Source organism: Magnolia sinica, chromosome 14 (assembly GCF_029962835.1).
Source record: "Magnolia sinica isolate HGM2019 chromosome 14, MsV1, whole genome shotgun sequence".
NCBI lineage: Eukaryota > Viridiplantae > Streptophyta > Magnoliopsida > Magnoliales > Magnoliaceae > Magnolia > Magnolia sinica.
The window spans coordinates 14,826,817-14,843,495 of record NC_080586.1 but is presented as its reverse complement, the minus strand read 5'-3'; the positions used below and the strand labels follow the sequence as shown (position 1 = coordinate 14,843,495).

The 16,679-nt window shown below is 40.2% G+C and overlaps 1 protein-coding gene across 1 annotated transcript; it reads left to right on the top strand.

Moving 5' to 3' along the window:
• The first annotated feature begins 4,986 nt into the window (after positions 1–4,986).
• Positions 4,987–6,527, top strand: LOC131224889 (3-ketoacyl-CoA synthase 7-like). The gene has a single exon (XM_058220335.1). The coding sequence runs from the start codon at positions 4,987–4,989 to the stop codon at positions 6,346–6,348; it is 1,362 nt and encodes a 453-aa protein (XP_058076318.1). The 3' UTR covers positions 6,349–6,527.
• The last annotated feature ends 10,152 nt before the right edge of the window (positions 6,528–16,679 follow it).

The following is a 16,679-nucleotide window of genomic DNA, read 5'->3' as shown; positions in this document are numbered from 1 at the left end:
GGAATGGATGAAACACATTCATCATGGTGGGGCCCACAGAGCGCGACCACCACCATTGGGCTGGTGGTAGGGAGAGTAGCCAATCCGCTTCTGTTTCCATTTGGGATTCAGCGCACACGTTGAGTAGTGAGACTCGCTACCGAAGTGATGTCACTTATTTATGTGGGTCCCACTATGATGTATGTTTTGTATTCGCACCGTCCATTCATTTGGAGAGATCATTTTAGGGCATGAGCCAAAGAATGAATCAGATCCAAAACTCAAGTGAACGCCCCCACAAAAAATAGTGGAGAGAGTCATGCCTACCATTAAAAACTTATAAGGGCAACAAAAGTTTTCGATCAAGCTGATATTTGTGTTTTCCCTTCTTTAATGTCTGTGTTAAGTTATGAAGAGGTTGGATCTCAAATAAAAATCATGGAGGACCTTAGGAAGGCTTCGATAGTGGACATCACTCTGGTCATTGTTTTCTGTGGTAGGGTCTAGTCCAGCATTGGATCTGCCTCATTCTTTTGATCATGCCCTAAAATGATCTCCCCAAATGGATGGACAGTGTGGATACAACACATACATCGTGGTGGGCCCCACGAAACTTGGTGGCGTCACTTCAATAGCGAGTCTAGCTACTCAACGTTTCGGCAGCTAATCCGCCTCTAATTTCTTTCTTCTAAAATTTAATTAGGCCATGTCATCTCACAGCAATTTTATAAGATAAAAAATTATTTACAAAATCTGCTTGATTAGCAAGGAATATTATTTGCGACCCAGGATGAGTGATGTCCATAGGATCCTCACCGTGGGTCCACCTTGATCTATGTGTTGTATATCTACTCCATCCATCTGTTTTCTCACATTATTTTAAGACTCGACCCGAATCGGTATAATTGACTTTATTGGGGCCCAATGCAACTAGTAGGTTGTTGAAAAAAGTGACGGGTTGCCGAACAAAATTACCTGGTTCCACTAAATGAATTGATGAGGTTACAGTATAAAGTGACGGGGTTCACTAGACAAAGTGACGAGTTTGCAGTACAAAGTGACGAAGTTCACTAGACAAAGTGATGAGGTTGCAACACAAAGTGACGGGTTCACTAAACAAAGTGACGAGGTTGTAGTACAAAGTGACGGGGTATAGTAGACAAAATGACGGGGTGTTAACAAACAGAGTAACGAGGTTATAGTATAAAGAGACGGGGTTCAATAGACAAAATGACGAGGTTGCAGTACAAAGTGACGGGGTTCACTAGACAAAGTGACGAGGTTGCAGTACAAAGTGATGGGGTTCACTAGTCACAGTGACGAGGTTGCAGCACAAAATGACAGGGTATAGTAGACAAAATGACGGGGTGTTAAGAGACAAAGTGACGAGGTTGCAGTATAAGGTGACGGGGTTCACTAGACAAAGTGATGAGGTTTTAGTATAAAGTGATGAGGTTCACTAGACAAAGTGACGAGGCTGTAGTACAAAGTGACGGAGTACAGTAGACAAAATGATGGGGTTTTAACAGACAGAGTGACGGGGTTACTGAACAAAGTAACGAGATTTCACAAGAGAAAGTGAATGGGGTGTTAGACAGAGTGGCAAGGTTATTGTAGACAAAGTGACGGGATTCGTTTAGATAAAGTGACGGGATTATTGGACAAATTACTTGGCAACCTCGTCACTTTATCTAAACGAATCTCATCACTTTGTCCAGTAATCCCGTCACTTTGTCTACAATAACCTTGTCACTCTGTCTAGCACCCGATTCACTTTATCTAGTGAAATCTCGTTACTTTTTCCAACAACCCCGTCACTTTGTCTGTTAAAACCTCGTCACTTTGTACTGCAACATCATCACTTTGTTTACTGTACCCCATCACTTTGTATTGCAACTCCGTCACTTTGTCTACTGTACCTCGTCACTTTGTGCTACAACCTCGTCACTTTGTCTACTGTACCCCGTCACTTTGTCTACTGTACCCTGTCACAGTGTGGATACAAAACATACATCATAGTGGGACCGACATAACGAGGTGACGTCACTTTAGTAGTGAGTCTCGCTACTCAACCTGTGCACTGAATCCCTAAATGAAAACTTAAATAAAAATCACAATGGACCTTAAGTTAACATAGACATTAAAGAAGGAAAAACACAAATATTAGCTTGATGGAAAACTTTTGTAACCCTTTAAAGTTTTTAATGGCGGGCATGACTCTCTCCACTGTTTCTGTGTTGGGGTTCACTCGAGTTTTGGATCCGATTCATTTTATGGCTCATGCCCTAAAATGATCTCTCCAAATGGATGGATGATGTGGATACAAAATATACATCATGGTGGGTCCCACATAACTAGGTGACATTACTTTAGTAGCAGTCTCGCTACTCAACCCATGTGCTGAATCCTCGAAGGGAAGGAAGTGGATTGCCCAATGAGTAACTCACTACGCTTAGCGTACTGAGGAAACTCTGTGGGGTCCACCATGATTTATGTATTTTATTTGCTCTGCCCATCAATTTTATATAAATCTCAGATGAACCACACCATAGGAAAACAACAGTGATTAGATATCCACCATTCAAAATCCTCCTAAGGCCCACTGTACTATTTATTTGACATCCAATCTTTTGATTAGGTCATACAGGCCTAGATGAAAAGAAAAAACAAAGATTAGCTTGATTCAAAACTTTTATGGCCCGAAAAAGGTTTTTAATGGTCGATGCTCATTCAACACTATTTCGTGTAATGTGGTCCACTTGAGATTGTGATATACCTCGTTCTTTTTCTCAGACCATAAAATGATTTGGAAAAATAGATGAATGACATGGATGAAACACATACATCATGTTGGAGCCCGCGGAGCACCGACATTGGCTGGTGGTAGGGGGAGTAGCCAATCCATTTCCGCTGATTGTGTGGTGAGTAACTTCTTGTGTCAGCGTACTGAGTAAACTCCATGGAGTTTACCATGATTTTAAGTATTTTATCCGCTCTATCCATAAAATTTACCAGACAATGTTAGGGCTTGAGACTAAAAATAAAGCATATACAATGTTCAAGTGGACCACACCATAGGAAACAGTTGAATTGAATGTTTACCATTGAAAATTTCTCATGGCTATAAAATTTTTGGATCAAGCTTATATTTGTGTTTTCTCTTCATCCATGCCTTTATGATCTTATGAACTGGTTGGATGACAAATAAACATCATTGTGGGGCCTAGCAAGTTTTCAACAATGGAAATCATTATCCCCACTGTTTACAGTGGTATGATTTACTTGATATTTGGATATACTTTAATTTTGGGCTTAACCCCTTAAATTAGAGGGAAAAACGGATGGACGGCCTGTATAGACAACATACGTACAAGGTGGGCCCAACTACGGTGAGAGCAAGAGCTTGTCGCAATCCAATTTCCAAGCGAAACTGTTTTAATATATTTAATGGCGTTATAATTTTTCTGAAATATAATTTTTGGTATTATGTCCTAAAATGATATCTAAAAATGGATGAACGGGTTGGATTTATCACAAACATCGTAGTGGGCCCATCCAGAATCCTTGCGCAGGATCTTACTGCAAAAGGCTTTAGCAGGAAATCCGCGTCCCCCAAATCGGATTGCGTACCGAGTCTTATCGTATTGAGTAAACTTTATTGGGTCCACTATGAATTCATGTGATTTGTCCATGCCGTCCATCCGCTTTTTTATATGATTTTAGGGGTTGAACCCAAAACTGAAGTATATCAAGAGCTCAAGTAGACCATACCAAAGGGAACAATGGAAGTATTGATTTTCATCATTGAAATGTTTCTAAGCCCCCAATGATGTTTATTTTTCATCCAAACTGTTCATAAGATCACAAAGACATGGATGAATGGAAAAAACAAATATCATATTGATATAAAACTTCTGCGGGCCCCCAACAACTTTTCAACGGTAGAATTCAATTCACACTGTTCAGGTGGTGTGGTCTACTTGATCTTTGGATATGATTAATTTTTGTTTTAAAACCCTAAAATTAGATGATAAAAGAGATGGATGGAGTTGATACAATGCAAGAATGACGGTGGGCTCCACATACTTTACACGGAACACTTACCATAATGATTTACTCAGCACGCAAACCGCTTCCGTTTAACGTCTCCCGTTATACTCCTTATTAAATGTATTTTTTTTAATATATTTAAAAATTCTGATGATGCGGTACTTATAGTAACGTTGACCAATGAAAACACTGGAGGCAGGGAGTTCCTGCCTCCGGGAAACAGAGGATACACACTCCATCTATAAATTCAATTGATTCTCCATCTAACAGAGATTCTGATATCAAATTTAAGAAAAGTTTCATCATCAAATTCCAACTCAAACTCTTACAAATTGTGACTTTTTATAAATAGTAAACTTAATATGTGGATTCGGAATAATTACCCCCGAGGAAGACAATTTTTAGTAGAATTTATTTATTTCCATCGTGGATCGATTTGAAGAATCTCTGTAAGTAGTCTAGAGAAAATATGTGGATTCGGAATAATTACCCCCAAGGAAGACAATGAACAAACTCCGTTCCTTTCTAACCATCTATTCCTTTCACCAATCAAAAAGCCCAATCAGGATAATCTGGCGCGCCGGATTCTCAGGCCGGACCATTTAGGCATGGGCCCACCTAATGAACGGCACAGATCTCACCCACATGTGCCACACTCGCATATTCCTCGGCATGCACTGGCACTGGGCCACACGCATGCGTCCGTTGCCACTTGCCAATACCAAACGTATACTACGTATGTATGCATGCCCAGTTGCATGACTCACCAATTTTTCAGACGGTTGGGTTGAGCTGATATTCCATGAAAGAGATGAGCCTTTCCAAACCAATTAATCCCAACAAAATAAAATACAATAAGCCCATCCAAACACACCCAAAACACTATCCATATCAAATTCCACTTCATCAATCATCCAAACAGCCCATCAAATCAACCTTCATTTGAAAAAGGAGTTAATGGAGATATCCCAACTCAATCAGTCCAGCATCACCCAAACACTCATCTCATCCACCCATCTTCATTTCATGGCCTTAGCCATTCTCATCCTCATCACAATCTACAGAACATGGCCATCCAAACGCATCTACCTCATCGACTTTTCATGCTACAGCCCACCGGACTTCTTCCGCATACCCTCCGCCACCTACATTGAGCATGCCCACCTCATCGACGCCTTCAATGAGGACCTCGTAGATTTCCAACTCAAAGTCCTCGAGCGGTCCGGCCTCGGCAATGAGACATGCTTACCAATGACCATGAACCAACTTCCGCATGACGGCTCCTTGTCGGCCTCCCGTCGAGAGGTCAAGGATGTCCTCTTCGCCGCTGTCGAAGACCTGTTTGCCAAAAATCACATAGACCCAAAGACCATTGACATTATCGTGTCGAATTGCAGCATTTTCGCCCCGACACCGTCCATATGTTCAATGATCATACACAAATTTGGGTTTAGAAGCAATGTCATGAGCTTCCATCTCTCAGGCATGGGCTGCAGTGCCGGGCTTCTGTCGGTAAGCCTAGTGAAAGATCTTCTCAAAGTTCATAACAACTCCTTGGCATTGGTTCTGAGCATGGAAGCGGTTTCGCCAGGCGGCTACACAGGGAGTTCGAAATCCATGCTTCTAACCAACATCTTGTTTCGCATGGGTGGCACCGCTATCCTGCTATCCAACCGGGAAAATGATAAAAGCACCGCCAGGTATGAACTCCAGCACCTTGTGCGAACCCATCTCGGGTCGGACGACCGATCATACGGGTGCATTTTCCAGCAACCAGACCCGACGGGCCTACTTGGTGTCGCTTTATCGAGAGCGATAATTCAAGTGGCTGGGACTGCATTGAGGTCCAACATCATCTCGTTAGGGCCGTTGGTTTTGCCTTACGCCGAGCAGGTCCGGTATGGGCTCTCGGTGATCCGCCGCAAGGTTTGGCCACTGGGAAGGGATGTGGGCCTCTACGTGCCGGATTTTAGGAAGGCGTTCGAGCATTTTTGTATACATGCAGGAGGAAGGGCTGTGATCGACGCGATTGAATGTGAGCTTGGGTTGAGTGACGAAGATGTGGAGGCTTCGAAGATGACGCTGTATCGGTTCGGTAACACATCGTCTTCTTCCATATGGTATGAGCTTTGTTATCTTGAAGCGAAGGGGAGGGTGAAGAAGGGCGATCGGGTTTGGCAGATTGCTTTCGGGAGCGGTTTCAAGTGTAACAGTGCGGTGTGGAGATGTGTTTCGGACCTCCAACCGGTTGTTAGGAATGTGTGGTCGGATCGGATTCATTTGTATCCGGTGAATGTACCGGAGGTCATAGACCATTGATGGGGCCTGCTGATCGACGGCTGGGAGCTGTTGATCAGCCTAGAATTGTATGTGGTCATGGCCATTGATTGATTGGAATTGCTTTAGGAATTCTCACTGTTTTATGCCATTCTAATTGGGCCTTAGAACTCGTGTAAATTTGAAAATAAAGAAAATGTATGAGAGAATATTGAACTGAATCAAAGAGAGATGGGACTTTTTTTTTTTTCATCTGTTCGTGCTCATTTCAGAGAAGAAATCTTTTGGGTGTGTTTGGATGGACTATCAGATTGGATTGAAATTTGTTAGCCTGAGAAAATGGAAATGAACAAATTGTATCTTTGTGTAGCATTCATGTTGAGTGGCTGGTCTTTGAATGCAGTTAGGTTGCTTAGTATTTATCATTGTTAGAGATTAATAATTAATTATTTAGTCTGCCTTTGATTGAGAACGTGTAAGATTTCGAGGTTAGTTGATTTCACTTGTTTTATCATATGATTATGCGGCCAGTTTGGTATGTGTTATTATGGTGGATAGTTCCGTGATAATTTAAGAGTGCAGTATGCACAGGTTTACTCTCTCATGTTATGATGCTTCTGGGTTAACCGACCCACTTTGCTATAGTCAAATTCATCCATTACGCAAGAAAATGCACGCCGCATTTAGTTTAAAATTGAGATTTAAAGAAAATTTTATTATTAAAAAAAAAATCATTTTCATCATATTTTCTTATTTCTTGTAGTTTTAAAAATTTCGTCCTTTTTAAAAGTTGCTTATTATAATGTCGAGAATTCTTCAATAAGATTTATTTAGATATTTTTATTTTTGAATAGAGTATTGGGTCTTTCATATAAATGATGTAATCGAGCAATCTTATTATTATTAAAAGGTAAATACATAAATTTTCTTTCTTATGAATTCAAGATTTTATTAGTTGGAGAAGATGTTGATTTTCTTCTTCTCTATTACACACTTTCTTGCATTAGTTGGTATTAGACTAAGGTCTTTTCTGGATTCGATGACATCTATCAATGGTTTAGGAAATAACTTTATATAGACAATCCTCTAGGAAACAATCCTATGATAGCGGTGATGTTTGAAGTTCTCTACACAGCCAAAATTGTGGTTTTGTGATCTTTTAATGACGGAATTAGTCCGTCGCTAACGGAAAAGTTCCATCGAACTTTGGACAGGTTAAAAGTGGTGGGATTTTGCGACGGATCAAAATCCGTCATTAAAGTAAAATTTATGATAGATTGGGTCCATCGCAAATGAAGATTTTCCAATGAATTCCCGTTGCAAATTACAGCCCAAAAAAACCGAACATAAAGCATTTTGCAATGGATTTTATTTGCTTTTGCGACAGATCATGATCCGTCGTAAATTGACTTTTGCCCCTACCACACACATATTTGGTAGAATATGGTGGAAAATTATGTTTTATTGTAGTCTAAGAAGTGTTTTTTTAATAAAATTTCAGTGGTTTTATTGTATTTATTTGTATCTAAGATTATTTTTTGTATCAACTGATTGAATGCATCGATTTTTTTGTTTTGTTTTTATATCAGTTGAATGGAAATTATTATTATTATCATTATTATTATTATTATTATTATTATTGCTTTAAAACTGATATTTAAATGCTTTGCAATATCACATGAAAAATCCCACTCTACATCCTTCATATTTTATTAAAAATCGAGATTTTAGGAAATGAAGTTTTAAAAAAATTGAGATTTCGATATATAATTGACATTTTGAAAAAGAAAATTGGAAGTTTAAAAAAATTTATGATTTTGAAAAAAAATAGTTGAAAAGTTTAGAAAAACAATTAACAAAGTTTAAGAAAATTTGAGATTTTGAAAAAAAAAAAAACTGTAATTTAATAAAAATCTAGATTTTGAAAAAAAAAAAATTAAGAACTTTGAATAGAGTCGATAAATTTGGAAAAAAAAAATTGAAAAGATTAAAAAAATGTGAAAATTTTGACAACTTTGGAAAATTATATATTTTGAAAAAGAAATTGAGATTTTGTATTTTGAAAAAAACTTTGAAAAGTTCGATAACAAAGTGAGATTTTGAAAAAAAGAAGAAGAATTTGAATAAAGAATTGACAAGTTCAAAAAAAAAAAAAACATTTTGAAAAAGAAAACGGAGAAGGTTGAAATAATAGAAAATATGAAAAAAAAAAAAGATTTAAAAATCTAGAGTTTGACAAAAAAATTGACATTTTGAAAAGGAAAATTGAGAAGTTTAAACAAAATTGTGATTTTGAATTATTTTTTTTGAAAAATTCCATTGTATTTCAAGACAATTTATACAAGAAAAATTAATCAATTATCTCATCAAATTCGTTTGTCTATTCTCCAAAAATTTTCAACATGGGATTACCTGTTAATTAAAAGCATTTCCAAGGTGACTAAAACTGCAGTTATTGTCAAGGTGAAAGGTTGGATTGCATTAATCAATTATCTCATCAAATTCGTTTGTCTATTCTCCAAAAATTTTCAACATGGGATTACCTGTTAATTAAAAGCATTTCCAAGGTGACTTCAGTCCCCGGCAACGGCGCCAAAAACTTGTTCACACCCCAAGTGCAGGGTTGTGATGTAGTAATAAACTCGGTAAGACCGAGGTCGAATCCACAGGGACTGATACCTGTACGTTATCTGAAACCAAGTAGAACTAGAACTAGACTAAGATGTGATCTAAACCAAATAGAATTTAAGGAATAATTGTGGAATAATTATCTAAAACTTTAAGGAATTCAGAGGAAGAAACTAGGGATTCAGAGGATCCACTTGTAGAGATCAGGGAGAAATTATACCTGCTTCAGAAATCATGGAATTTAACTAAACTTCCTTTGATATAGTTTTCAAGAGGTGAAAGGTATATGAATTAGAATGGATTCCATCACCAAGCCATGCCCAGGAGACAAAGTAAACAACAGAATTAAACTAATTACCAACCAACCAACAATGTATGAGGATCAGGAAGGGTACTGTCATCCTACCATGCCCATGGGACAATGATGAACAACAGGGGTTCCTGACTTCATAAACATAAAAAGGGAAAAGAAATACTCAAAGCCATTGCAAACCCATTGTAATTTCAGTCACAACAGACCATAAAAGACTAAGAAAAATATTCCTTTAATAATCAACTATATCAAATTCAGTTTATGAATTAAAGGCACACAGTAAAATCTCCCATCTCGCTACAGGCTTCACCTCTTAGCCCTAGCTAAGAGGTTTAGCCACACATGAATGGGCTAAATTCAAATAAAAATAGAAATAAAAAGAGAAAGAAAAGAACAAGGAGGAGAGAAAAGAAGAACAGGCTTACGTCCAGCAGCCACCCTTCATTCCCACGGCTGCCCTGTACTCAGCCAAGTCTCTCTCTCTCCGTTCCTCAGCTTTTTCTTCTTTTCTTCTTCTGCTCTCTCTCCCTCATTCGTTGCTTCACGTCCAGCCCAGATCTAGCCTGGTTTTCTCTCTTTTTCTTTTTCCTTATATAGAGCAAGGAGGTCGGTGCGGAAGCCTGCTTTACGCAGAGAAGAATGTGGAAGCGTTCTTTACGCACAGCAGCCAAATTCAGAGCCTTCACTCTTCTTCTTCTTTGCTTTTCTTTCAAAAGGAGAACGTCCTCTGGGAGATATTTGGCAGACCTACATGATGAACGGCTCAGATCAGCCATCCGATCGCCCCCACGAGCGCACAACTCGCCATGAAAACCGGACGGCGTCGAACGCAAAACAGAGTGGTTGATGGTGGGGCCCACATAGCTTTCGTTTTGGGAAATCCACGCCGTCCACTGGTTTCCCCTCGAAATTTCAGTCAGGAAGGGCTGGTTTTTGTCGAGTTTTGGTGTGGTCCACCGATGTTTCTCTTCCACCGTCTATCGTCCGTTTTAATGATAAAAAAACGGATCTCCGGAGTCTTTTTAATTTTTATCCACCTAGGCTTGAGTAAGATTGGCGGTGTGAGTCTCATGAACGGCTTGGATCCTTCGAATAACTGCTGTGTGGGGCCCACTAACGAAAAATGGACGGACAGCATAAAGACGCTGTCCGTTTTTTCGCAGAAGAGAGAGGGAGACGGGTCGCATGCGGTTTGACCGGACCGGCTGGTCCGGTGCAGCTCACGTGCTTGTACACTATACGCACGTCCAACTCGTTTGGAGTCCATGATGATGGATCCCGGAAATCCGCTCCGTTCATCCGTTTTGTCTCCTCAAATAATGGGTTGAGAGCAAATTTTAGGCATATCCAGATCTCAGGTGGGCCCAAAATCAATTGTTTATGGGCTGCTTTAAGCGTTGGGCCACTTTCAGAGGTATTCAAGGCCTAAAATTTGACGTGTACGGTTATTTTTGGGTCCTCGAGCCATGTATGAAGTTTCGAACTGATCCGATGGTGGGAACCCTATGATCTTGCATTCTGACACTTTTTAGGCCACTTGAGCTTCAATTTCTCGATTTTCTTGGATCCATGGCGTGAATCTGTCGATCTTAGTCTCTTAGGGTCCGTCGCTTACCTGGTGCTCTTGATCGTTAAATCCATGCTTTTAGTACCTTTTTCCAATCCAAGTGAATACACCCCGCATCACAAACATGATTAAATCAGCCGTTAAACAATACTATGTTTGAAAATCTAGGCAATAACAGGGTCCGATATGCAATATTTGACCCTCAACACAACTCCCCACCAAAAATCTTGCTAGTCCCGAGCAAGGTATGCGAAAAATAAATTGAGAATTACAGGACAATTTCTACAAACTCAAGAGATTTATGAAAAACAATTCAGATACTCGAATTCTAAGATTCATGAATGTTGGTATTACTTTCTCCTGGAATCAAGCTCACGTTACTTCATAATCAAGCTCAAATATTAATCCATTAATTAGAATGATTCTAAATATTAAGTTTCATAAGTGTATAGTGTAATCTCAGCTTAACACCATTAAATTTCACTCCTTTATTTCAAGATATCATTGGTAACCACAATAGAATTCATGATAACTAACACCTAAACCAAAGCTTGATTCATTCTTCCAGCTTTTGATGATTTCCACACTATGTCTACTTTTTAAAAGTACAGCCAAGGAGGAGAATCGAATCTACACCTATAGGGAGCAAACCTATGGTAAAGACCGGTCACCAAAAAGTTCATGGATGTCAACCTTGGGGAATCGAATCTACACCTGTAGGGAGCAAACCTATGGTGAAAACCATTCGTTCACGCTTAGTGATCACCAAATTAATCCTTCCATATCGAATGAAACCTTAATGTGTAAGTGAGATGTGACATGTAGAATTATGATTCAATCAATGTTTAAAATTTCTAATCATGGATTAATAGTTCTAACTTAACTGTGAAATCTAACAAATAGTTGAATCCAAGAGTCATAAATTCCAACATCACTTATCTTGTAATTCTAAATCCAAGATGGCCGTCAAAATCGCTTCGAATTCATACGAAATTCTAGAAAATTTTAAAAATTTTCACAAGTTCTGCTCAAGACTAAGAAAATACTGATTAGGAAACCTAATCTCCCACCCCCAACCTAAAATCTACATTGTCCTCAATGTAAAAGAAATAAGCATGCAATGCACATGGGACAAAATAAGTAAATGAGAAGTGATGGGAAGATAATACCTTAAAGAATCAAGAGGCTTTCCATAGCTATTTACGTAAAAGGGGGTCCGTACAAGAGAAACCAACAAAAGTAAAGACAAAATCCTACCTATACCACTTTTGCAGGTGCTCTCGATTGCATTTAGCATATGCAACAAGCCTTTAAACCCCTAGGTTGCCCCTAGTGGACGAGTTGTAGTCTCGTGAGGGTTTGCAGTCATGTTACCCACAAACATTGAACTAACTAACTAGGAAAAATGAAATGGAATGAAAAGCTGGGTTGCCTCCCAGGAGCGCTAAGTTTACCGTCTTCTACCAGACAAATAAAGCAAACTACCCAAGTCCTCCATCAGACTAGGAGATCAATCCTGGTAAACAGGATCAGTCAGAGGTATGGACATGTCCTCTGAATCAAATTTCTTGACAAATGGTTTCAATCGATGTCCATTGACTTTAAACTCCTTGCCATTGTCGGGATCTCTAATTTCAACGGCCCCATGAGGAAAAACAGTAACAACAATGTAAGGGCCGGTCCAACGAGATCGAAGCTTACCCGGAAAGAGATGTAATCGAGAATTGTACAAAAGGACCTTCTGACCAGGCGTGAATGATTTTCGTAAAATGTGTTGGTCATGAAATGCTTTCATCTTGTCCTTGTAAATTCTCGAATTATCGTACGCATCATTCCGGATTTCCTCCAGTTCATTCAATTGAAGTTTGCGTAGCGAGCCAGCGTTGTCCAGATTGAAATTAAGATTTTTGATCGCCCAGTACGCTTTATGTTCCAGCTCCACAGGCAAGTGACAAGCTTTCCCATAGACAAGTCTAAAGGGAGACATTCCAATAGGAGTTTTAAAGGCAGTACGGTATGCCCATAAGGCATCGGTCAATCGGATTGACCAATCCTTACGATCAGGGTTAACCGTTTTCTCCAAAATGTGTTTAATTTTCCTATTAGAAATCTCAGCTTGCCCACTTGTCTGTGGGTGGTACGGGGTGCTCACCTTATGAGAGATACCGTATTTCTTCATTAAGCTCTCGAATGGTCTATTACAAAAGTGTGAGCCCCCATCACTAATGATGGCTCGAGGCGTTCCGAATCGAGAAAGGATGTTTTCTTTTAGGAATTTAATGACCGTGCGATGGTCATTAGTTCGACACGAAATCGCTTCGACCCATTTAGTGACATAATCCATGGCGAGCAAAATATACAGATTTCCAAATGATTGGGGGAATGGTCCCATGAAATCGATGCCCCAGCAATCAAATGCTTCAATGATAAGGATGAGATTCAAAGGCATCATATTTCGATGGGACAATGCTCCCAATTTCTGACAACGCTCACAAGCTTTGCAAAACTCATGAGTGTTCCTAAACATAGTGGGCCGATAAAGCCACCCTGCAGAATCTTGGCCGTGGTCTTTTTAGCGAGAAAAGTGACCACCACAGCTGTGAGTGACAGAAGGAGATGACGCTCGGATGTTCATTATCCGGTACACATCTCCTTAGGATTTGGTCCGGGCAATATTTAAATAAGTAAGGATCATCCCGAGAAAAAGTTGCGCACCTCGGTGAAGAATTTCTTCTTATCTTGCGAGTCCACTGTGGGTATGGCACTGTAGCAAGATAATTAGCAATATCAGCAAACCAAGGTGAATGGGAGACTCTAAATAGTTGTTCATCAGGGAACATGTCATTGATATGAGTCGTCTCAAGGGACTCAGAGGTATTAAGGCGAGAAAGGTGATCGGCCACTACGTTCTCTACTCCCTTTTTATCTTTAATTTCCAAATCAAATTCTTGGAGTAGAAGGATCCATCGTATCAAACGGGGCTTAGAATCATTCTTAGAAAGAAGATACTTAAGTGCCGCATGATCTGTGTAGATAATGATCTTGGATCCGATCAAGTAGGACCTAAATTTGTCCAAGGCGAACACTACAGCTAAGAGTTCCTTTTCCGTAGTCGAGTAGTTCACCTGGGCAGAATTTAAAGTTCTACTTGCGTAATGAATGACGTAGGGCCTCTTATCTTTTCTCTGGCCTAGGACCGCCCCAAGAGCATAATCAGAAGCGTCGCACATAAGCTCAAAAGGAAGGCTCCAGTCGGGTGGCTGCATGATAGGTGCAGTGGTTAACGTGCCCTTAAGCTTGGTGAAAGCTTCCTGGCATTGCTCAGTCCACTTGTACGGAGCATCCTTTTGAAGAAGAGTGCATAAAGGACGAGAGAGGAGACTAAAGTCCTTTATGAATCGCCTGTAAAATCCTGCGTGTCCTAAGAAGGATCGCACGTCTCTGATGTTCTTGGGTGGAGGTAGGTTAGAGATAAGATCGATTTTTGCCTTATCTACCTCGATTCCCTTGGACGAGATGATATGCCCAAGGACAATTCCCTTCTGAACCATGAAATGACACTTCTCCCAATTAAGTACCAAGTTCTTCTCTTCACATCTTTTCAGCACACATTTAAGACTCTCTAAGCACTTGCTGAAAGATGAACCGTAAACAGAGAAATCGTCCATGAAGACCTCTAGATATTGCCCTACCATATCAGAAAAGATACTAAGCATACATCGTTGAAAGGTGGCAGGGGCATTACATAGTCCGAATGGCATCCTTCGATAGGCAAAGGTGCTATAGGGACATGTAAATGTGGTCTTTTCCTGGTCTTCAGGGGCTATTTCTATCTGGTTGTAGCCCGAATACCCGTCAAGGAAACTGTAATAAGAATGACCAGCTAACCTTTCCAAGATCTGATCAATGAATGGTAAAGGAAAGTGGTCTTTCCTTGTGACGGTATTTAACTTCCTGTAGTCAATGCACATTCTCCAACCAGTAGTGACTCTAGTTGGCACGAGTTCATTATTAGCATTGGCTACGATGGTGATTCCGGACTTCTTAGGGACCACTTGAGTTGGACTCACCCATTGACTATCAGATATAGGGTATATAATACCCACGTCCAATAGTTTAAGAACCTCGGCCTTAACCACTTCCTTCATGTTTGGATTTAGTCTACGTTGTGGTTGCCGAGCGGTTTTTGCATTATCCTCAAGATATATGCGGTGAGTACAAATCGAGGGATCGATTCCCTTGAGGTCCGCTATCGTCCATCCCAGGGCTCCTTTATGCTCAATGAGAGTAGATACGAGCATACTCTCCTGTTCTTTCTCCAGGTGGGCAGAGATCACCACCGGGTATGTCTCATCTTGACCTAAATAGGCATATTTCAAATTAGAGGGCAAAGGTTTTAGGTCAAGCTTCGGCGGCTTGAGGTTAGACGGTAGAGGCACTACATCGGTTTGTGGCAATTCTTCAAATTGTGGCCTCCACCGGTTAACTTCAAGTACCGGTGTAGTATCAAGCAAGGCGCACGTCTCCCTAATCATGTCATCATCAAAATCATGGGAGTGGGCCAGGCACGTCTCTAGAGAGTCAGAGGATAAGGTTAGAGGTGTCGTATCTTCCACGAAAGAGTCAATCATGTTAATGTCATGGAAATCGTCATCATCCTCTAAGTTTCTGCCATTATTGAAAAAGATGTTTGACTTCAATGTCATATTCCCAAAAGACATAGTCATGACACTATTCCTACAATTGATAATTGCGTTTGAAGTGGCAAGGAATGGGCGTCCAAGAATGACGGGAATCTGAGTGCTTATGTTATTGATGGGTTCAGTGTCCAGGGACGATAAAATCTTCGAGGTAGTAGAATCTGTCAACCTGGACTAACACATCCTTAATTTTCCATCTTGGTATATGAATAGAGCGATCAGCAAGTTGTAGTGTGGTTAGGGTAGGTTTTAATTCACCCAAACCTAACTGTTTGTATACCGAGTAGGGAATCAGATTGACGCTCGCTCTTAAGTCAAGAAGTGCGTGATCAATTTGATAATCCCCGATTACACATGATATGGTTGGGCTATAGAGATCTTTGAATTTCTGCGGCACGTCTTGCTTTAGGATAGCACTCACTTTCTCAGTCAAGAAGATTTTCTTTTGAATACTTTGCCGTCGTTTGGTCGTGCATAAGTCTTTCAAGAATTTGGCATATGAAGGTATCTGTTTAACGGCATCAAGTAGAGGAATGTTGACTTTCACTTGTTTTAACACCTCTAGGATATCCTAAGAGTTAGAGAGAGGTTTTGGTGAAACCAACCGTTGGGGGAACGGAGCAACTGGCTTCTCTAGAAGTTCCGGTTCTAATTTTTGTGGGGCATCACTAGATCCATCATTGTTGTCCTCTTCTGGTTCTTGAGGCTTTTCGGGCCTAACCGGAAGAGTTTTATCAATGATCTTTCCACTCCTAAGAGTGGTGATGGATTTAGCGTGCCCCATCTGATTTGAAGAGCTGGGATCATTAATCTCGTACTGCGGTTTAGGATTGGGGAGAGGTTGTGCAGGAAGCATCCCCTTTTCTATAACCGTCATACGAGAATCTATCTTTTGCATAAAATCTGTAATTCCCCGCATTGCCTGAGCCAGCTCTTGTATGGAATTTTGAACCGGTTCCTCTTGAGGTTTCACTTGATTTGGATTTTGATTGAAGAAACCTGGAGGAGTAGCCGTTTGTCCATTCCTCCAACTAAAGTTTGGATGATTTTTTCAGCCAGGATTGTATGTATTGGAGTTAGGTCCAGTAAAAGGTCTTTGATAGTTGTTTACGGCATTGGCTTGTTCATTCAACACTCCTCGAAAGGTGGGTATTGTAGGACAATT

Coding starts and splice junctions, on each gene's coding strand:
- LOC131224889 (XM_058220335.1), top strand. CDS start 4,987: ATGGAGATATCCCAACTCAATCAGTCCAGCATCACCCAAACACTCATC.